The 22487-nt window shown below is 53.6% G+C and overlaps 4 protein-coding genes across 4 annotated transcripts; 1 reads left to right on the top strand and 3 right to left on the bottom strand.

Moving 5' to 3' along the window:
• Positions 1–467: 467 nt before the first annotated feature.
• Positions 468–3594, bottom strand: NCS57_00631700 (PUM-HD domain-containing protein; the record flags this gene model as incomplete). Its single annotated transcript, XM_053056209.1, has 5 exons — positions 468–865; positions 914–1469; positions 1519–2936; positions 3037–3169; positions 3565–3594. 5 exons carry the CDS (start codon positions 3592–3594, stop codon positions 468–470), a joined length of 2535 nt encoding a protein of 844 aa, XP_052915164.1.
• Positions 3595–11038: 7444 nt separating this feature from the next.
• On the top strand, positions 11039–11626 carry NCS57_00631600 (uncharacterized protein; the record flags this gene model as incomplete). The annotated part of the gene is made up of 1 exon (XM_053056208.1): positions 11039–11626. One exon carries the CDS (start codon positions 11039–11041, stop codon positions 11624–11626), a length of 588 nt encoding a protein of 195 aa, XP_052915163.1.
• Positions 11627–13223: 1597 nt separating this feature from the next.
• Positions 13224–13625, bottom strand: NCS57_00631500 (uncharacterized protein; the record flags this gene model as incomplete). Its single annotated transcript, XM_053056207.1, has 1 exon — positions 13224–13625. One exon carries the CDS (start codon positions 13623–13625, stop codon positions 13224–13226), a length of 402 nt encoding a protein of 133 aa, XP_052915162.1.
• A 1860-nt stretch (positions 13626–15485) lies between these two features.
• NCS57_00631400 (uncharacterized protein) lies at positions 15486–17476 on the bottom strand (the record flags this gene model as incomplete). The annotated part of the gene is made up of 4 exons (XM_053056206.1): positions 15486–16780; positions 16856–16937; positions 16988–17191; positions 17243–17476. The coding sequence occupies 4 exons, from the start codon at positions 17474–17476 to the stop codon at positions 15486–15488; spliced, it is 1815 nt and encodes a 604-aa protein (XP_052915161.1).
• Positions 17477–22487: the final 5011 nt, after the last annotated feature.

Below are 22487 nucleotides of genomic sequence, written 5' to 3'. Positions count from 1 at the left end.
TATTCTGGGGCAGGACTGCCGATGTTAACCGCAGGGATCAAGGTACGTACTCACTCCTTTTCTCCAATTGTTACACTGTCAGCAGAAATCTCAAAGGTTACAAACCCCAAGTACGAGTGAGTCTCTTATTACCGCTTTGGATAATCCTCATATACTATCCTTGACCGATTCTTGTACCTAGAATACAGCTGATAATTTTGTCGCTGGTGTAAGGCCCTGTATACCTCATGTTCTGCGGCCCTCATATTATCGCTTTCCGGCCGGCATCCATTTCATTGCATTCCCAGAGCCCAGCCATCCCATCTATTCCCCAATGTGATGATACACCTGCAATGTCGTTTCCCGCTTCCATTCCTAACCTGCCCATCTCATAACTATATGTCTCCAGCATCTTGAACGCCATCTATGCTTTATTCTTCATCACCCACCAAATTGATACTCCCTGTCGCTTCCATTTCAAACACCACCTAGGCTTCATTGTCCTGCACTTGGACTGTCCTTGCCTCGTTTCCCAACTTGTCCGTATCATCACCGGCAAGGCCACCAAAAGCACTGGCGTTGGTGCTGGGCGGACCACTGCTCTGTGGGCTGTTGGACTCATTCGTCAAGACGGGCGTTGGTGTTGACGAGTTGACGTCGACGTGAAGAGCGCTTGCTGTATTCAAGGCCGGCGTAGCGCTTGGGGTCGAGGCCGGCGTAGTAGCAGGAGTCGTGGCTGTTTCGCTTTCGCTCTCGTCCTCAAGGTGCTTTGCGATGGCCTCCACCTGTCTTGTCGTAGCACTTTTCTTTAGTTCATCGAGCAGAGGTCGGATTTTGTCCTTGAACGCTTCCTTCTCTGCAGGTTCAGCACGCTTCAGAAGTTTCTCTGCGCATGGTTAGCATATACTGGCATATTTTGGGAGTGTGTACTTACGAATCACGTAATTTCCAAATTGATCAGACATCATATGCTGCAGTGGCATTGATCCGTCCTCACCCACTGTGGTGATCACCTTCTGGATCTCGGATCGCTGCTGAGGAGTACAGTTCTTGATGCAGCGCTCAACCACATTTGATGCTTGCTTCTGTCTCGACAGAGTCAAGAGTTGGGACATGACCATGGTAAAAATCCGATCCCGGTCCTGGGGGTCACCCTTCTCGAGGATGTGTTGGGCCACATAGTTGCCGTACTGGTCGTTGAACAGAAACCTCCATGAGCTGTGCAACTCTTCCAGAAACATGGCCTTGTCTTCCTCCGAGCCATGCTCGAGAATTCTCTGGATGACGCGGCATCCGTAGTTGTGAGTGGCAAACTCTCTCACACGACCCTTGAAAGCATCCATAATGAAGCCAATGTGTTCCCTGGGTACGAGCTGAATGATCTTCTGGACAACGTGGTTCCCGTGTTCGTCCTTGATCACATCGACAATCCTGGGCTGCAGCTCCTGGACAAGTTCCGCTTGCTGGTTGACAAGGATATGGTCCATTGCCTACTAATGTTAGTCGATTGTCCATGGGAGAAATCAAAGTTACACATACCTTCTGAACCACCCGGCAGGAGTACATCTGCATCGACATATCCACCATTCTGCCCTTCATCTTGTCGGCAAGGATGCTCTTCTGCACCTGGCTGCCATGATCAAAGAACTTCTGGATAACATAGTTGCCAAACAAATCTTTCATGAGCTGAACTGCATTCGGCTCGATCTCTCGGAAGATTCGGTCTTTCTCGTCACTGTTGGCGCTGTCGATCTGCGACTGCACGAACCTGGAGCCTTGCTGGTCTCCGCTGAACTCGACGATATGGCCATAAATCTGACTGAGAGTGAACTGTTGCCTGTTCCTCTGGCGATTGCGGAAGTCGTTGAGAACGGTGCTGCGTCGTTCCCTACCGGGGTCGGTAGTTTGATATGGCTGTACGGGGACAGTTCCAGGGTATCCGGGAGGCAGATTCGGTAGGTTATAGCCAGTGACCATGGTGGGACGGACACTTTGGCTGAGTGGATCGTAGTACGGCGAGTAGAACAACGGCATGGCGCTCTGGTTGTAGGAGGCCGTGGATGGATACTGGGTCACAGGCAGCGCCCCGGGCACCCGGTCGTGATCGCCACTAAAACCCGATCTTGGAATACCATACAAAGCGCTCAACACGTCCGCATTCACGTAGGGTGCGGAACTTCTCGCTTGCTCTGGGCGAGGGTTCTGTGCGGTGGGGATGCGATCAATGGATGATCTGTTCATGCCATGGAGCTGTGAGTTCAGATGTGTGACCAACTGGTCTTGGGACAAGTCGATGCCGTTGCTCAACTGAGAGCTGGACCTCACCTCAAAGGGCTGCGAGGCTGGGTTGAAGGTTGACCGACCTACGTTGGTCATGGAAGAGGCTGAATTGTCGTCCATCGTCAACCGGCGAGTGAACTCTAAAGAGAGGTCTTCGCTCATTTGCTGCCTGTTGGAGTTGAAGGCGCGGCTGTTGGTTGACTGGTGCTGGAATGAGGAGGAATGCGTTGGCATTGGCCGCTGAGACTGAATTGAGTTGCTCGGAGTGTGTCCTTGGGTATGGGCATGGCTGAACAGATTGGCAGGTGATTGAGCCTGTCGTTGAGGGCCACCGGAATCCCGTGCTATGCCAAAGCTGGTGATCGAGTCCATGTAGGAGTTTTCCTGAGGACTGCGCCTTCTGTATGACATGGTGGTGGTCTCCTGGATTGAGGTGTCATCATATCCATCGAACACGTTGGTGCTGTTGTTGATGCCGTTGCCGATGCCTCCTTCGTCGCGCGGCGAGCCCGTCGATCGTGGCATTCCCATCATCCAGCCAGACCCTGACCGCCAGTCATCAGAGCTCATGTTCCGGGTCCCAGAGTTTGCATGTCGGGTTGCAGCGTTCGCGGGTCGGGTTCGAGTGTTCGCGTTCCGCGCTCCAGCATTGGAGCCAGCAGGGGTATCATCGACAGCTAGAGCTAGGAGTCAGTACACGTGGGATCTGGAGCGGGGCAGGTAGAATGTAGAAGACCAGCGACGACAGATATATCGCGGACACGGGGAGACACCTACCATGATAAGCCCAGATGCTGCTGGCCGAGCCGTCGGCCGTGTAGGGCACCGAGATGGATTGCGTCGGCTGCCTGTCGTTGGTCTGGGCAGGCATGGTGCCGAGATTGGTAGAGCCACCGAGGCGTCTCCTGGGCTATCAAAGACGAAGAGACAATGTCAGTATGCGGTTCCCAGGGCAATTTCTCAGACAAAACAAAGAATTCGTCGTGATGGGATATGATGATGATGTGTGCTTTTCAAGGTTTGAGTTTTGGTGTGCATCCAATATTATGGGGGACAGCGTTGGCCGTCGTTTTTTTGGTCGCAGACTCGACGTGGTAGCGAATCCGGACGTGCGCTAGCCTGTCGCATCTGGTTGAGACACACGAGCACCTCTGACGTCGCACTCCCTGGCCCAGGGCTTTGAGCCAAGGCGCTGACGGCAGGGCACGGGCACGGGCAGGACGAGGAATGGGGCATGAGGGTGGAGAGGACGAGGAATGTCATGTGCATAAATGAAGTTTCGGGTAAAGAAGAGCAAAGACGCACCTGAAAAGAGCTAGCCATGCTTTGGTCCATATCAAAAAATGATGAAGTAGGACGAGTGAGGCGAATTGAATTGTCTCCTTGATCAAGAAGCAACTCAGGGTTAGGTACAGATTCTCGTACTGAACTCAGTGCGGTGTCGGACCTCGCTGTAGGTGTGTTTGGGGTTGCACTCCGAGGGGACAGGAGTCGAGTGGGTGCTGGGGGTCCGGTGTCTGGCGTCTTAGCGCAAGGGAGGCGAGCGTGAAGCGAGGTGGATGGAGCGGCAGATGGTGCTGGGGGTGCCTTGGCTTTCAAGGGCCACGCTGCAAGGTTCGAGCGAGTGTTGTGTGTCCAACCGATGGAGGGACGATCCAGGGCCCAACGTATTAGATACGGATACCTGTATTAGATGCCGCGTCCGAGCCGATGAGACGGACGTTGGATCAAGGTATGGATGTTGTATGGTGATGACCGGGTCTTGTGTGTCAAGAACAAGACGGCAGTTGTTATCGAAAAAGTGAGGGTAGGTAGGTGCTTGCTTGATCTCGGACGACCAAGCTTGAGCTCAGTCAGCACAATCCAGTATCTGGTCGGAGCAAAGTACAAATAATGTGGAGGCGAAAAAAAGATGGGGGGGTCAGGAGTGGGTAAGGCTGAGGGAGAGGGACAGGGGGGACTTTATATTCAAAATCCGGTCATAGATGGAAGCAGGCTTTCCCCAGCGAAGAAGGGCCAATTCTTGCCTTTCGTGGGTTAAGGGCGGGAAGGAAGTGTGGCAAGAAATTAGCTTTGGTGCCTGTGTCGTGACTTACAATAAAGATTAAGGTATTTGTGGTGAAGCTTTTTTGCGGCGGGACCCAAGACTGTGTATGAGACTGCTTCCAGGATGTACCCCAATTCGGTTTCCCGAGAGGCGGTGCGGCTGTTGGGACGGGAGGAGCTGGATGTGTATACAAGCAAGGTGAACGGAAATACCCTGGAGACCAAGATCCAGAGGCAAAGTAAAACGGTGTGCGCAGTCCTTTCTGCCGCGTGCCGTATATGTGGGCGTGTGTAATGTCGCGTGCGTTTTGTGTGTTGTTGTATGTTTAGGAATGCAACAGGATCCTTGACAGTCCCGGAGCGAGCATGTGCCGACGATGGGTGGAGAGCCGACAAGGTCTTGTTGGGGAATTATTCAGTTGACAAATGAAGCCGAGGGATGTAGCGACATGTGCAGAGTAGAATTTTTTCTTCTCCTCCGAGGCAAGGTAGGTGCAGAAAAGGTTGACTGTACTTGAAGCCAGATGTACAAAGGAAGATTGGTGGTTTGGACGGACGTCTATTAGACAGTAAAAGGTTTCGGTCAGATATCAACGGTGGCTTCGATCGGATGTGTGGAAATGTTCTAAACAAAGAGTTTATCGAGTAAGTATGGGGCGGGAGAAGAAAGTGAAAATGGGCAGAGAAGCGGGCGAGATTATTAGAGGTAGTAAAGTAATTAACAAAGAGGACGGATCAAGTAAATTAACGAGTCGACACAACAAACCAAGCTTCGACGAGGGAAGAACTTGGAGAGGAGGGGGAGGAAGAGCAAGGTGAGGGTGAGAGCGGCAAACGACAGCTTTGGGGGCGTAGGGGCAGTTTTACATGTAGTCGGCCGCGGGCCAGCGAAACAAGGGCAAGCCTCAAGGTCGCACACCAGGGTTGGAATGCACGGGGCGCGACAAGGAGAGCAAGAGAAGGGCCCGCGAAACGTTTGGCCCTCCGTCTAAGGGAGAAACCTCGTGTGCGGTCCTGTCTGCGCAGGAATGATGGGGAATGACGGGCGAGACAAGCTCGATAGCGCGCCGACGTCTGTGTGGTTTAAGGTCGAGCTCCAAGGTTGGAAATGGGGGGGAAGAAGAGGGGGGGACTCCTCGAGGACCTGTCGACAAGGGTTAATCTCGAGCAGGGAGGGAAATCCTGCCTTAGTGTCGATATTGAGCTGGGGACGATCAGGGAGGCAGATGAATTGCCCCAGTATTTCCCATTCGTCCAGACGATAATCCGTAGATGGTGCTGTGATAAACCGGTGAAGCTGCGATCTATGCGGCACACAACGCGCTTCCTAGACGCAAACGGTTCGAACGGGGGGGGGAACAGGCAGACAAGGGACGCCTTTATCCTCGTGCGTGCTAAAAGCTTAAACCCCTCTCTGACCCAGATGGCGCAGGATGGCATGTCTCCCCAACAATAGACCTGCACGCCATCCGCGTCTGGTCGGTGTATATTGATTGTGCCTCGTCAACACAGCACCCAGACGGGGCACGGTGTAGACTGCCCGGGTATCTACCAATTGCTCTGCCGACCAATCTGCCGCTGTGTCAAGCTTGTCTCGACTCTCCTCCTCAGGAAGTCGGGCTGCAACAGCACATGAACCGCTCTGGCTGGCTGCTCGCCTGTCTTCGTGCTGCCTCGCTACTTGGCACAATGAGGGGCTTCGGATCTCCCGAGCGTTGTACGAATCGCGATGCTCATGTGCGTGATTTTGAAGACGGGATGCTTCATATCGGGTAGGACACTTGTACTGGACTCTTTCGGTACCGTCTCTCAACAGACTGGTCTTGACAAAGTTGATGCGGATGCCTGGGGCTTATCCCGCAGGCCATGCAGGAAAAGGCCCTTTTCATCAGCTGATTCCTTTCTTTCTCGGTGTCATTGATGAGATACTATATCACCTCTACCATTTCTTGACCTCTTGATACAAGACGCACACGTACCATGACAATGGCGCACAGAGTATCCGTGTCCTGGCTGGCTGTTAACGGTGTTGGACCTGAGAAACTTCCATCGCTCAAGCCCCAATTCAGGGCCGCAAGCCAAGACGGGCGGCCCCTCCTGGCTAGACCCAGATCGTGTAGACTAACTTTCCCAACTAAACCCTGTTCGGTTTAGCCCTTTTGCGTCTGGTTAACCGTATCCTGATCAGGGAGTCGCTGAGGTGACTTTGGCTTTTGTGTTTGCATCATGCCGCAAATCATGAGGAAACGACTTTGGACACGGAAGCAATTCAAAAGGCCACCTGTATCCTGTCTGCTTGAACCATGACGAGCCCAAAATGCACATATCCACCGTGGCCCTTACTGCATCAGAGCCTTCGTACCCTGCATCATGGAATCTCCAGGTGTTCCAGATGCTGGTACCGGGTAATCAATCTCCAGCTCACTTTCAATTCAATGTCTTGGGCCGAGACCTCCATCTCGTTCCCTGGAGAATGGAATTGTGAGCGCCACTTCAAAATCCAGTCAACACATCCATGACTTCTGATCCACCGTCCATGTTCCCTTGGTGGCTTCGTACTTGCTGACATAGGTGTGCGGTGCCTTTACAGCACGGCGCTACCTCAGACTCAGTCGCCAGCAAGTTGGCTCGCCGAGATGTGGTCAGATGGCTTCTTTTCTCGGCCCTTTCCCTGCGCTTCCCTTGCAGTACAATTGCTTCCCTTCTGCGCTTCCCTTCTTCTCCGCTTCTCAACACTAGGTCATGACGGGATGCGCCGCCTCCTCGAAACCTACACCAGGCAGTGTTGACACATTCGCGAATTGCAGACTGTGGGTCTCCGCCGACTGTCTCGGCGCCCTCAGGAAAACAAAGGACAAGCCCGAGACCACCTGGCCTGGAAAAGGAGGCCTGAGCACGAGCGCGTTGAACGAACGCGGGACGGCTGATTGCACATCGCCACGACACACTTTTCTTCATGTTTTGTCGTGGCATCTCGTCCAATAGCGGGAACGGACGCGATCCGATTCGAACTGCGATTGTAGAGTATCACCGTCAGAGTATCTTACACCAAGGCAATCAGTTCAAAATAGCAACCGACACGAAACAAACAATCTTTATACAGTTTTCCATCCCGAGATGCCCCTTCCAGATTGAGTACATTGTACAGACCGCCATTAGACACTGACTTGTGTTCGGGGAAAAGGTGCACTGATCTGCCCCCCTAGCCAAGGCTGGGAACGCAAGGGAGAGCTGAGTCGACCCAGTCCACGCGTTGCCTAGCAAGTGAGCACTTGCATGTCCTCGCAGAATGTGTTCTTAAAGATCCCTTTGGAACGCTGCCGGGATTTCTTACCGTCAACCTGACGACACATTGGTCAAGTTGGACGCTGCGTACTCTGGCCGTTCGCTCATCCCAAGAGAGGCCCGACTTTCGTTGGCAACAAGAAAAGACAGTAGGTGACCCGAGATTGAATGCTGATGATAATCCTGCCTAGTTGATCTCGTGACACAGCGTGTCGCCTTTGGGCTTTGGCTTCCACGACCTCCTCGACAGAGGCCCGATACCACGATGCACCAAGATTCAACGGTTGCCGCATCAGAGATCCCGATGCCGCTGACAGGCCAGAAGCAAGGCAAACAGTGTCTGTTGTGGTGTGGACATGTTTCACTTCGCCGTTCACCGCCTGGGACGAGACGCACCGAGAGGATGGTCTTGTCTTGCATTCCTTCCATCGAACGTTGACATGCTGCACATAAGAAACCTGAACCACTCAGACCCGGTTTGCCGTTCACCAGGCACATCCTCGATGGCCCGATCGAGGGCCTCACACTTCTGGCGGATCGAATGAGTCGTTGTCGTCTGGCCAGGTTGTACGGCTCCTCGGCCGACGGTGGCTCTCGAACCAAGGTCAATCTGCCGCTCGCTGTCTTATCCACTCATCTGCTGCATCGGTGGGTGATGAACTGTTCATGCTCATCGGGAGGTTGCGTCTCGTGCACCTCTTGTGGGGGAGATGTTTGGTTCCGGGAACGGGTTCGACTTTGTGTCGCCTTCGAACCGACAACAGTTTCGAGCAGCAGCACCGAGTAGTGTATAGAGGGACCTCAGCATCCACGGTTCGCAATGCACTGGCATGGCGGATTCGGCAGAATTGGTTCGACGGCTAAGGTCGACAGTTGACATTCACTTGAATGGTAGACCTTCTATTGATAGATGAAAGGGACAAGGTGAGAGCAGGGTAGGAAGGGAACCGAGAGGGGAGCACCTTGGGAAACAATTCCAAGGACAAAGGGCGAGAGAAAAACTTGGTGGTTCGCAACAAGAGGTATAATTCCCTCAAGCCAACGGACCTCGGCCATCGGGACATCGCTCATTCTCCAGTGTCAACGTCTTATGTGAGCACTACACCGCCAGGCTGACAAACTTGGTTTACTGGAGCACAGTTGGAGATGTGGTCAAGGTGGTAGAGGCTCCATCCGTGGTTCCGCCATATGAGTTGGCCCTGCGGAGAAGACGCACGCAGGAACAACGGATGGCGTGCTTTGATCGCGAAGGATGTGGGGTGATGTCGATGCTCCTCTCAGGGCTATCCGAAGTTTTCTCTACGGCCAGCGGTCAGGCAAAAGGAAATCCGGGCAGAGGCGAGGGAATCCATGCCTGCCGGATCACAGTGGGTGATGTGCCAGAGACCCAGTCTTCTAGCCCGTCAACAATGAAAGGGATCGAGGGAAAAGGAGGGCTGCCGGGTCTCCTGATGGCGGAAAAAAAAAGGCATGGATAATGCGAGGACATTGGTTCCACACAAGATGAAGGCGGACAAGCGACAGACAAAGGACTTGATAGAAACAACCGATTGCGTCCCTTTTTCGATTGCTCGCACATGGATGAGGCTTGTTGTTGGGAACCGTGCGTACCTTCCCTTTGCGTCCGCCCATCGCATCGTAACGCTAGAAATAGCAGCAGAGGATTGTCGAACGCGTGTACCAGGCTGAGCGGCTTATTTCTTACGACACCTGCTGCGGAGAGGAAGTGGCGATGCCAGGCAATGTATGCGAACAAAGGCGGATTCGTCGAGGTGCGGCGCTTCGCTTTCATCCAAGAGGCTTTTCTTTGTTCACGCAACCGAACCGAACGTCCCTGTCATTGTGTGATAGCGTTCGTACCTTGCATTGGCGTCTTGTCGACCAGCCGAAATTCGCTCTCATGCTCGCCACGCTCGTGTGGGCTCTAGGCCCTTTTCAGCAGCCGACCCTTGACATGAAGAATTCAGTCCAATCCAGTGAGTGATGAGCAAGTCTCTGCTGCTTATCGATAGGCAAAGGTACGTGGTGGTGGTCGTATGGAGGTCGTCTTCGGTGCTGCTCGCTCAAAACGGGCAGCTCCACCAGCAATGCACCAAGGCACCGTGGCTTTGGAGGGCTTGGCAGGGGAAAGCGGAGCCTTGGACCAACGGCTGTAGCCAATGAAGCGCGCGCCTACAGGGAAGCTGCCAGCGAATCCCAGCTGACCCCTCCAGCGCTAGAACGAGCCAGATACAGAGGACAAGGGCTGACCTCGAGAGGGTGATGCTGGAACCAACAGAGAATGAGAACCTCAGGTGCTTGCGCGAGTCACTGTCGACCATGGTCCATGGCCATGGATGGAAGCCCACCTTGAGAACGACGTGCCATCCATGTGGATGGAAGCGGACCCTTGGTGTCGCTCCTCGACACGCCATTGGCCTGCCATCCCACCGCTCGACGGTGGCGCCCCGCACCACCAGAAGCGAAAAAAGACATGGAAGGACCACACGAGCAAAGCCCAGTGCTTGCAGCCTCTCAGGCCCCAGCAGGGCCAGCACGCCAACGCCCAGTTGGCTTAGCGGCCAATTACAGCGGCGGTGCCCCTGAGATGGACCAAGGAAACAGTGGCCCTAGCGCCCGTCCAACGCCTCTCCAGCGCCTGCTACTGCCTGCACCCTGGTCCGGCCTCATTTCCGTGGTAGTCCCCTGTTCTTTTCATCTATGGCCTACTCCCCCAACCGAAATCCGCCCTTCTCTTGTTCTTCTTTCTCTTCCAACCCAATCCTCGCGGGCTGTTTCGTGATTCCCGTCAACGGCATCGTTTTTGCTCCTGTTGTACATCTTTGTTTTTTGCAACCCCCCTCCTTTGGATCATCAGCTTCACTCTTTCAGCTGATATCCGTCCAGTCTTTTTACCCCAACCTCCCTTCCTTACCAAACTAGGCCAACACCACCAACCTCCTCCCTTTCCGAGGTTCCCAGCCAGGCATTCACCAACCGACTATTGGCGATATCCTCTCCCTGGCGTACGTCTCCTCTGTCCCATCTGACCCTCCACCTGCCACCTCTATTTTGTCGGAAGTTCTGTTTTGAGGGGTCTTTTCTGCAACACGTCATGGCATGCATTGAATTGGTGGGAGGGAACTCGTTCGGTTTGGCCGGTTCGCATTGCCCGGCAAGCCATCGATGGCTCTTCCGACCATGATGGGGAATGGGGGTTGGCTGCTGTATTGGATGATGCGTTGCAGATGGGCTTCACACTCCGGAAGAATGGCAATTCTCACTCGCACTCGCCGATGGCATTGCCGGCTATCTCCTCGCAGCTTGGATGGGCTTACTGACATTTCTGAATTATAGACTTTAACGGCCCGTCACTCATTCACTTTGTACACCGGAGCCCCCATTGACTATCACGAAACTCAATTATCACTGTCATCGTCATAACGTTACGACCCCAACTTTATTCACGATGCCTTCCCTTCACAACCTCCTTGCCCGGACCACCTCCGCACCCCCGGACTCTGATGGCTCGGACGACACCCTGATCAACATGATGCTCGGACTTCTCGGCCTGGTCTTCCTCGGCCTGATCCTGGTCTCGATCCTCTTCCTGTTCCGCCGCGCTCGTCGCCAGAAGCAGATGCAGCTTGTCCACGACGAGGAGGATGGTCTCCCCTCGTACTATGACAGCAACACCAAGCGCATGGCCAACCACCGAGGCCTCACCATCGAGACGACGCACAATGGCCGCTCCAGCGTCTTTGTCATCAACAAGAACGGCCACCCCATGCTTGCCAACCCCAACTCGCCTCCCTACTCTCCCGACAATGTTCCCGAGATCCACATCACCTTCCCTGATGAGCAGGACGACCAGGGCCGACCAAAGAGCGGTCGTGTTCTCGTTGTCCGGGTTGGCGACAACTCGGCTGTCGGTCTTGAGCCCATGAACGACGAGCAGCTCCCCGCCTACGAGAAGGAGGCCAAGGGACAGTTCTACTCTATCGACATGGACCAGATCGGCGGTCTCAAGGAGAAGGACCGTACTCAGTTCCAATAAGAGATGCAAGCATTTCCCCTGCTTCTCTTTTTCACCGTCGCCGGCGATGCAACTTCAAGCCGTCTTGGACGACAAACACGTCACGACAAAGTCTTGAATACGATTCTTCTTTTTGGGATAATCTCCCGCAAAAAATTCAGCGAACTAACCCGCCCTTTGGCCCGGTTCTGCCACAGGCAACCGGAGAGTCGACGGCACTTTTATGACCAGTTTACTATATACCCGTTTACGCTGCGGTCTAATCTTCGCAATGCTACCCATCAGCGGCGGCCCTTCCCCTACGACACTTTTGCCTCTCTATCCCATCCCCCTTCCACATGTGCAACTCGCACGGACACGAGCTGCCACTGAACTGGTCCAAGGTCTCAGGAGAGAAGGATATGCAAAGCAGATGGAGAAACAAAAGGTGGAGAAGAGGGTGGGCGGCAGCGACTGCGCCCCGGTGAGACAGGACGAGGCCTTGGATCACTCTGGCAAGTGATGGGTAACACGAGACCCAGCAAAACACTGTACATGCAGCGCAGCAGCAGCAGCAGCAATCTATCGTGGGGTTGAATCTTGGGACACGACATATCGGCCCTTTTGGAGTAGCTTCCCTATCTGTATTTGATAGTGTATAATTTCTTATCTTGGCATTGACTGTGTTGATGCATGTGATTGATGGCTATTTGTTTATGATCCCCTTTCATTGAAGTTGTTGTTTACTGAGGCTGAGGCATTCTCGAGGCATTCTGTTGGGCAATTGCATTTGTAGGATTGCCTGTTCCATCGACATGTCTCGTTGGTGAGGGAGTTGATTGGTTGATGTGTTGGAGGGGTGGCTTGGCCAAACATGGACTATTCAATTGCCAAGTTGGACCTCTTTCATTGAACATTGTACGCTTTCATGAATGGGCTGAGGCCTGGTAGGCTAATTTATTAATGTCCCGAGTGCTGATTATGACCATCTAGCATGCAGTCTTCTCAGTTGCAAACCAATGAGGCAAGGAAGCACAGCACTGTCAGCTGACAACTCCCTCAGACAGATGCCGTCCATGTCAGAAACCCTCCCACAACCTGCAACACTGTCTCACCCAGCTCCCACGCCCTTCTGTTTCCCGGTCAGTTAGACCGGGATAATACCCGACAGGCGTCACCAGATCCTCTCACCTCTAGTTGAGAAATCACGAAGCAGCGGGCTCGGGGCAGACAACGGCGGGACAGTTACAACCCTGAGACTTGGGAGGGTTGAAGCACTCGTACTTGTTGGTGGCGAGGTTGCAGCAGCAGCACTGCTGAGCGACGAGCTGGGGAGCGGCCATGGCGGTGCCGACGAGGGCCAGGAGGAGGTACGAGAAGTGCATGTTTGGTGATTTGTTTTTGCTTGGTTGGTGTTGATGGGTGAGGTGAGCAAAACTTAACTCGCGGGGGACAAGGACTTATATAGCTTTTACTTTTGGTTACACGACGACCGCATTTCAATGCACGTAAGATGTTCCTTATTCGACGGGATACGTAAAAGAAAAAATGGAATGGATCCTTCAAAGTATATACAAGCGTGAAATTTCTCAAAACAGCGTTCATGTTGCATCCTTTCCCCCCTGGTCATCAAAAGGATCTAGTTCCCCGTCTCTTTGGCGCCTGGACCCTCGGTCACGGTCGGAGCGTCGGGAGGACAGAGGACCATAGGACACATGCACGATTGGTCCTCTTCCGGCTTGCGAATGGTGCAGACGATGGCTCCCCTGCCTGGGTTGCAGCAGCAGCAGGGCTCCGGCTTTGGTGTCTCTTCCTCGCGCTTCTCGATGACGGTGGCGGTGGGAGCCGGAGAGTCGGGCCACCGGGTCGGGGCGTCTTCGGGGCACATGACGGCAGGGCAGATGCAGTCTTTTGGGGCGCGTTGCGTACAGACTATGGCTGGCTCGCCGATGTTGCAGCAGCAGCACTCCTTGACGTCGTTGGCGGGGGCTGCGATGGCGACGGCGGCCATGAAGAGGGCGGTGATGGAGTAGAAGCGCATGATGGAGGTTGTATCTGTTTCGTTTCTTTTTCTCTAGAAGGAGAGAAAGAAAAAGAAAAAGAGTAAGAGATGAGGATGTAAGTGTGGGAAGAGTTGTTGTGTGGGTTGTAGGCGAGTATAAGTGTTATTGAACAACAGTGAACAACACCTAATTCTCTTTCTTGAATCACTTGACAACCTGAGTCTGTGACCAAACCTCGAACAGCAGGGGAGAGAGAACACAACACATTTATATATTCGACAAGGACCGGAACAAGGCCTTGCATTGCAAGGTCACGTCACTGACAAGGGAAACACGAACCAGACTGTGTTTTGGGGTCGATCAATCTACGTCCGACGGTTGCAACTCCACCAAACGCGAACCCTCGTCCTCAGTAGAGTGCACACAGCCCTTTGCGTAATCTTACTTGAAGCAAGCCTCTTTCTTCTTTCTTTTGATCGACGTAAACGCTATTCTTCCCGCGTGGCCCGCTTCATGCAAAAACAGTCGCGGGTCATAGTTATCCTCCGCACCGGTCGTTTTGTCGATCACTAGGGGGGGATCGCTTCATTTCCCTTCTTTTGTTTCAGACTGTGTGCCCGGTTGGTCCTTGATACGATTTACCGTCTTTTTCCCTGGTCTTGCTCTTCTCTTCTCTGGCATTGTTCGTAGCATTCATTTCCAGGAACTGCCAACATACAACCTAATACAGCCGCTTGGTCTTCTCATGAGAATGGCTTGCCGATGGCCCGTCTAGGCTAAAAGTACATATATCCCCCACGTGGGTCTGTGATGCAACCTCCATAGAAACAACTTCTCCATCAGAGCATCACAAACGAAACAAACATGACCTCAGTGATACACACACCGACCAGCAAGCCCTCCTATTCTTGGAAACATTGCCCCATCGTAGCACCCGTACTCCCAAAAAGTGACGTTTTCTAGCAGCTGTCAAAATCTCCAGATCGAGCAATCCATGATCGACATTGCAGCCCCATCCCAACTCTCGGCATTGTGGCAGTTCAGATGAATCAACCTGTGAAATCATCCTCTCTCATGCATGGCTTTCCCGTTGGAATGTTTATTTTCTTCTTGATTCGTCCCCAGCTGGCATCACGGGATCTGACACCTTATAGACTCGGCGCTGACAAGAATCTCTCGGCTCCCTTGGCTAGAGTAAGCCTGCATCAACCATATCTGAATCTACCTCTGCAGGCACTTTTGTCCCATGTCTTGCTTCATCCAGCAGATTCGGGTCATCCTTTCAACTGATCTACAGATCACTTCGTATCGGGCATCTCGTATTACGCGCAACCGTCACGATCTAGCAATCGCCATCTTCAGCCTCAGCCATGCTCCAGACACACTTCTTGGTATTCTGCCTCAGTGGCAACGAGATTGAAATTCATGTCCCTAGTTTTCCTACTCGCCCATATCCGAGCCGTCTTTTCCAATCAATGTTCATAACCGTCGTAGCCTCCACCACACACCAAGACAAGACATCCAATACATACATTGCCGTCCAGAAGCGGCACGGTGGCGGCCGCCGAGAAGAGAAAGAGTATAACCAAATCGAGAATCTGACTGTGTTTTTGCATATTGGAATCATCATCCATAGCGTAGCCTCTTGCATCCCCAGGTCCCTATACCGAACTCATAACCAACCCGTAAAGTAATGTAAAGCCTCCTGGCCAAGCCAGGTTTTCAACCAAGAGTGTTCCAGCACACCGCAACAAATGCTACATAACCTGACAACAACATCAAGACCACCTATGTAGTCGTGACACGTTGCATTGAAAAAGACCCGTATCAAGCAGTCCCCAAATATCAAGGAAAATAGTACAAATACAGCAAGACCAGCAGCCGCATTAGAGAGCAGCCTAGGCACCAGGCATGCGGAGGATGGGGTACAGTGAGGAACCCTCACGAGGAGTACCCAGTTCTCGGATGGGGCCCCTGGGGCTCTTGGGGTCAACATCCATGACATCCGCAATGCTTGGTCGTCGGTCATTCTCCTCAACATACTCCTTCCGCTCAAGACGTCCTCGGACATACTCGCGCAGGGTCTCAATGACTCGCATGTTCTCGAGCCATCGGTCATACTGCTCCTCACGCTCGCGGGTCGCGTCGCTAACATCAGACTCAGAGGATGGAGAGCCAACCGACAGGGCAGACTCGCTCGCTTTAGGAGTCGAGGCACCGCTGGTATCCTCATGAGGCAGAGGCAGGGGTCCTCGTGCCCGCTGAAGCATACCACCAGAGTAGCGACGGCGCTCGTTGCTCTCAAAGCTGGGTCCCAGAGTTGTGGTAGCAGAGTGACCGAAGCCCTGGCTAACTGCGGGGAGGCTTGTGGGCAGAGTGGGATACATGACTGAGGCTGTTGAGCCGTGGCGAGACTGAGGAGACATGCCCGAGGAGGAGGGGCTAGGAGAGTGGCCGGAAGTGTAAGACATGGAGCTGGAGGGAGGAGTGACGGCGGGAGTGCCGGTGGAGGAGATGGCTGTCAGGGGAGAAGCCATGGTAGCTGCAGACACGGACTGGTAGGCATCGGCTGTCACGGGAATGCCTCCTGGTGATCGGTGAGAGGTAGGAGGCGAAGGAGTGTTGCGGTAACCGTTGAAGCCCTCGCCGTGGACATGGACGCCAGCAGTAGCATGGCTGGCATTCTCGTAGATGGTGTCTTGCATCTGGCCAAGGATGTTGTCGATGTGGATGAGATCCTTCTGCGTGCGCGCGTTGGGCATGGGGAGATAGTACTGCTGAGCCAGGGGGTTGCTGGGAGCAGGGCCAGCGTGCACGGCGGACGGAGGAGCTGGCTGAGGCATGTACTGCTCTGTGGCGGCCATGGGGCCGTTGGGGATGGACAGGTTTCCGTGAAGAGGCATCAAGGAGCGGCCAATCTGGGCATACGAGGAGGGGTCGATCTGGCGACGCTTGGCGCTGCCAAAGAAGTCGTCGACCATGTCATAGGCGCGCTTTCGATCATAGCCGCCGGGGGCGGCGCTGTAGCCAAGGTGCTCGGTGCGGGCGTTGTTCAGGGGCGGCTGGTTGAAGTAGAGGCCATAGTTGGTAGAGGGTTGGGGAGCATAGTAGCCGCTAGGATGCCCTGCCTGATGGGTGAAGGCGGCGGCGTTAGTTCGCATCTGGCCATTGTGGTCATAATAGCTAGAGGGGCCTGGAGGCGAATTAGCCTCGAGGTAAGGAAAACGGGATGGCCACGGCCGTGGGGGAGAATCGAGCTGCGACATACCCTTGGGAGGCTGTGGCCTGTAGTTGAGTCCACCTTGAGGATCCTGAGATGGCCGGACAAGGACAGAGTCATCGGCATGAGTCTGTGTCGTGTAAGTCAAACTGTTGTCACTGAACAGGGGATGATGCTTACCTTGACATGCTTCTTGAGATCCTGGGGTCGCTTGAAAGACTTTCCGCACATGTCACACTTGTGAGGCTTCAGGGGCACATGAACCCGGATGTGCGAAGTGATGTGGTCTCTCTTGACTGTGGTGGTCCTGCAAGAGTTCCACTGACAAGTCAGGTTGAGGTTGTTGGTGCTCTTGCGACCAACGTGACGCTCACAGATGTGCTCCTACGTCAAGTCAGCAATCTGCGCAGGGTCATTGGAATCTCAAAGACTTACATAGAGCGACTCTGGAGTGGTAAACTTTTGGTTACAGGCATTCCATCGGCAGATGAGGTTATCATCGGAGCTTGTCGAGGGCGTAGCACTGCTCTGAGAGGTGTTTGAGGCAGCGCTGGGCGCAGGAGTGGCAGACTTGGAGTCGTTGCTGGCGCTACCAGACGACGACACAGCCGAAGACTGCTGCTGCTGGCCGGGCTGCTGTGGCTGCTGCTCAGGCACCGGAGGAGACATATTGTCTGCGTGTGGTGGTGCTGTGCACGGAGTATTTGTTAAGCCGATGACGCACCGCTCAAGCCAAACGGCGAAAAGCGAGTGAGGCTAAGGTTGTTTTGGGGCTGAGGGGGACTCAAGGTTCCCAATGTGCATCAAAGACAGGACGAGTATACGCTCAAAAGGATCGCCTTTCAGACGCGATCAAATATGTCTTTGCGAAGGATCGAGGAGAGATTGATAGATGATCAGAAGAGAAGTTGCCTTCATATCGAGTTCCGGGGGGGGATGTGCTCCCTTTACATTTACGCAAAAGTCTGGGCATGAGGGTAAGAGCGAGCGGAAAGTCTTGGCGGTCTTGGCGAGAATTGTCAGGTATCCGAAGGCGGGAGGTACCTATCTCACAGCAGCATTCCGGTGTGGTAAGATGTACTGGAACTGTGCGCTACGCCGAGTGCGCAGGTGGAGGGAACGATGCCAAGACCGCCAAGGCTTGGCAGTCTGGGCACTGCCCCTCATCGCGACGATGCTATTGGTCTCGCTCACCTCGGGGCCTCACACAGGCTGGCCACCACTGCGTCAAGCGTTTTATTCGGTCGCCAACGTCACCTGAGCGATTGGGATTTCCGAGGGGTGTGCGTGTGTGAGTGTGTTTGTGTGTGTGGCAGCATGGAAGGGCGTTCGGGGGATATACCCGAAGAAGTCCAGCGATAAAGACTGAGATGGGCGGCAACACAACGAGGCGAGGCTTGTCTTGTGCAATATTGGCAATGCAATGAATAGAGGGTTATTATGAACCGCCCGGCTAGTGCATGCGTCCGGATCTACCGGGGAACTGACAAGTCCGGTGGCAGCAGCCCAGCGCTCAACTCAAAGCGAATAGGAGAGATCGTCACCAGTAGCGTGCTCCTGCTTCTGCTCCTGGGCGGCACGTCGCCGCATCCAACCGCCTTTCATCTCAGGCTGGTTCAGGGAGGGACGCGGCCAGAGCCTTGTCAACTCTGATGCGAAAAATGTGTCCCCTCGGGCGGTATTTGCAGCTGTTGGTTCTTGGTGCCCAGCGCCCAGCCCGGGCCAAACCAAACCCTTCCACCCCCCCGTCTGCAACGGCTAATGCCTCTCTCTCTCCCCTCCAATCCCCCTCCCTTCTTCAAAGCTGTGGCAGATGATGGAAAGCATCAGGTTAACAAAATGTGATTAATCAAGCTTTGCAAACCAAAAAGACGACATGCTCAAAGAGGAAACAGAAGCCCCCCTCCCCCCAGCCATCAAATTCGCACGGGGACACGACAATGAGCTCACTCACCCAAAGCAATCACAATATCTGACACACAGATGACTTGACTCTGGGGCCAAGCCCGGGGGGGCGGCCACACGACTCGCAACAGCAGCCAAGCAAGCCAAGGCATGCCTTCTGCTATCTGCAGTCAAGCTTTCCGCCAGACGCCGAGGCCTCCCTCTTTCTCATGCCAGCCCCAAGCGCTCTTGGCCCCAGCCTGCCAAGAGAGCCAAGATGCTTGGCGGCACCTGGGCCAAGACCTCGTTCTCCTTCGTCGCCAAGCTCACGAGGGGAGTTGAGTTCCAGGAACGTAGCCGATCGTCGGGGTTCAGCCAAGCGGCCCCAAGCCCACGTTTTTGTCTGTTCTCCCCCTCTTGATCCTATTGCCTGCTCGTTTCTTCTCTGGTCTAGGGTCAGCAGGCTTATTTACAAGCCGCAAACAAGAGGCGCCCCGAAAAGGCGCAAATAACAATACAAGCAATCTCACATCTACGCGAAAACTTTCCTGAAAAATCCTGACATCTTGTTACGTATCGCGACCTGCATCTGACCTGCAGGCCCCCTCCCCTCATTATCTTCCCCATCCCTCCGCTTTTCACGGACGATGTAAATTGCTCCTACTCCATATTAAACCGCACGCTTTTGCACGATATTACGGAGTATTCTCCCTGCAACATCCGAGATGCCCCATAAATATGCGGACTTTGTTGTAGTCCAATCTTGGGAAACGCCATGCTTCGATAACCGTTTCGGTAAACTCGTGATACGCGATGCCGTTTTCAAACAGTATTGTGAGCCGACCACCGAGGTTCAAGACGTGATATATCTCGCAGATATGGAATATTGGGTTATTATCTCTGAACTCATCACACAAGACATCTTTATCCCACGCTCTAATAAGAACCTGCCCGTTGGAGAAATGCCACGTTGTTTATCCCTACACACGGCATCCGCTCTCCCCCCGGGCGCCGAGCAGGGACTCGGTCGGGCGCCCGAGAGTATCGCCGGGGACCCGGGGTGCCGGGGACTGCCACGCGGTCCAAAGAAAACTCAAAGACAACTTCGGTTAAGAATGGATACTAAGTATTCGTTGACATATATGGCACTTTTGTATAAAACTAGAACAAACATTACAATCTTGAAGCCTTCAACAAGCCCTCATTCTTTCATTAAATCCTCTATCATCCAGCCCCTTTCCTCCGAGACACTGTATAACTCCGTAGAATTCTCCCAAGTCTATTAGTGCCTCATCCTTTGTCTTGGCCGCAGCGACTGGGATGTGTCTGGGGGTATTTTGCCACGAGGTTTGACCATGGCTCAGCAAAGAAACAGACTGCCGCCACAGTGCCCTCAACGCCAAGGAGCTTGTAATCTCGTCACTAGACCTTCACGACCATTGTCAGCACCCAAGACCTTCTCCCATCCATCCATTGGCAACACGGTCCGCAACCAGGATACCGAGTTCCCCCCCTCGTCCAATCCCCAACGAGGGCCAAGAAGCTTCCAAGAAAACGCCCAGAACTCCTCTCCGCAAGCCCACCCCTTTCCTTTCCTCCGCCAAGAGTCTTGGGTGCGATGACGACAACGCGGCAGTGCAAGGTAAAAGGGAGGACCATGGGGGCACTTTATCCACCGTACAAACAATAAGCTTGACTGCTCAAGCTTTGTGGCCAAGACCTTGGGCACTCATCGCCCAGCCTTCGGTCAGTTCATGTCTGTCGGCGTGCGGCGGAGGCGGATGCCCTTCCCTGGTTTCCCCCCCTCCGGTGACCTTACAGTACCTTCCTTTCTCCTTCTTGGCCGATATCTGCCGTCCCATCGGGAGACGGCCGAGTCGTAATGATTTCAGCCCAGGTCTGGGCATCCTCTTGGGGCCAAGCAGAAGACTCTGCCCGGCACTGAGATCATGTCATCTCGCATGCCCAGTCTCTTGGACGATTGCCCTCCCAAGGCAGAAGCACCGATATTCCCCATCGAAGCATCGCCGACGGCCATGGCGCCCCGCGGGTCAGGCAATCTGCGGGGGTTTAGCGAGACTTGCTTATCATCCTGTTCTCGGGTGATGTTGTGTGTATCCATGAACAGATATCCTCCATACCTCACCTGTCAGACCAAAGAAAGGGGGATCCATGTTGTTTTGTCTTCTTCTTTTTACTCTCACCGGCATCATCTCACTCTTTGCGTCGTTGCCCAATCTAGCAGGGTGCACTCGCACGAGGATCGGGTTCCAAATCCTCAGATGATCTAGCCCTATCATGGAGAGATGATGGAAGGTTGGTGAGACCAGGAGCAGCAAACAAAATCTTCTCCTGATACGAGATGCCGATGCTTGTTGGACAAGTGTCGTCAAGTGCCGGTGCGAGATCTGAAGTCATGGTTCCATCCATCATCACGTGATGGTCGATCGGCACCACACATCGACTGACTTCCACCGCATCACCACTCGTTCTCCATCTCTCAACATCTTCAATTCTTTTCACCTTGTTCATTCATCTACCCTATGTTAACGAAGCCAATCAACAAAGCTCTAGCATGTGATCCCTTCAAGACCGCCAGTTCACGGCCTAGTCATGCAATCGCCACAACAACCTTTGTCCCCAACATGATATCCCCAACCGGAGGCGACGTCGCAGCATCCTTCGGCTGCCCCGACTAGCTTGCTTGCTTGCTTCAACACCAAGCCAAGATCATATCACGCAATCGCCATCACAATTCAACATCGACTCTGGTTTGCGGGAAAGAAAGATCAAGACTTCCATTTGCAAAGCTGGCGGGGCTTCGAATGCTAACGACCAGGAAGCTACCTAATCCTCCATTCACCAATTTGCTGCTTTTACTCCTTTTTGTCTGTCTCTGCATGTGCTCTTAGCACTCGAGACTTGAGGGGCACGCTCATGATGGCGTCCAGCTCCTTTTGATTCCAGCCATGATATCATATCCATGTCTTGTACCAAGTTCATCCAATGTGTTCCCCCTTTCCATCTTCATCCTCCTCTATCTAATGATGCTGGCTCGCCCGCCCCAAATCCCCTTCAAAGGTAATTAAACAAATAGTTGAGAAGGTTGCAAAAACTGGCTGCAACTGCCCACCAAGGCATGAAAATATCTGTCGTCATAGTCCTCCACAATGCCATGTTGAAGTGGTAGGATCTGCTTGTGGATGCTCAAAGCCAGGCTCGGGTAACCGGGTATGTGTAAAAAAGAATGCCCCAAGGAGACGACGCAACCTCAGAGACCAGCCCTTCCCATCGAGGGAGTTGTCGTGTCGCTCAGGAGTCCAACTCCTAGCATGAGTAGTCCCTTGGGACCACCAAGAATCGAACTGCTCCCTTGGAGCGACAGGAAGAACAAGAGAGCCAAGACATATCTGCCTTGGATGACTTGTATCCCCTCAATAAAAATAATAAGACCCGCGTTCAAGGTTTGTGCCTGGGGCTAACCCAAGCGTTGAAACCTTGAATGACCCATGCCGTTTGCTGACTTTCCCCCCCAAAGCCGACGAAAAATCATCCGCCTCCCAAAGGACAGGATGCCGCCGAGTACCAAGACGCCGAGAATCGAAACCGATGAGAAAATAAAAGCCCATAACCCAGAAATCCGTTCGAAGAACCGTGTCATCGTGATAGTGAGCTGTGATCTAGAGGTCGCCGCCTCGATCATGTTAGGCCGACACGGCCTTCCTTTTTGGGCCCAGCCAACCCAAACCGAATGAATGCCCTCAGCCAAATTCCGGAAGCCCCCAAACGCCACGCA

The sequence above is a fragment of the Fusarium keratoplasticum genome, chromosome 4 (assembly GCF_025433545.1).
Source record: "Fusarium keratoplasticum isolate Fu6.1 chromosome 4, whole genome shotgun sequence".
NCBI lineage: Eukaryota > Fungi > Ascomycota > Sordariomycetes > Hypocreales > Nectriaceae > Fusarium > Fusarium keratoplasticum.
Note: the sequence above shows the minus strand (reverse complement) of the source record. Positions and strands in the feature narration are given on the sequence as shown.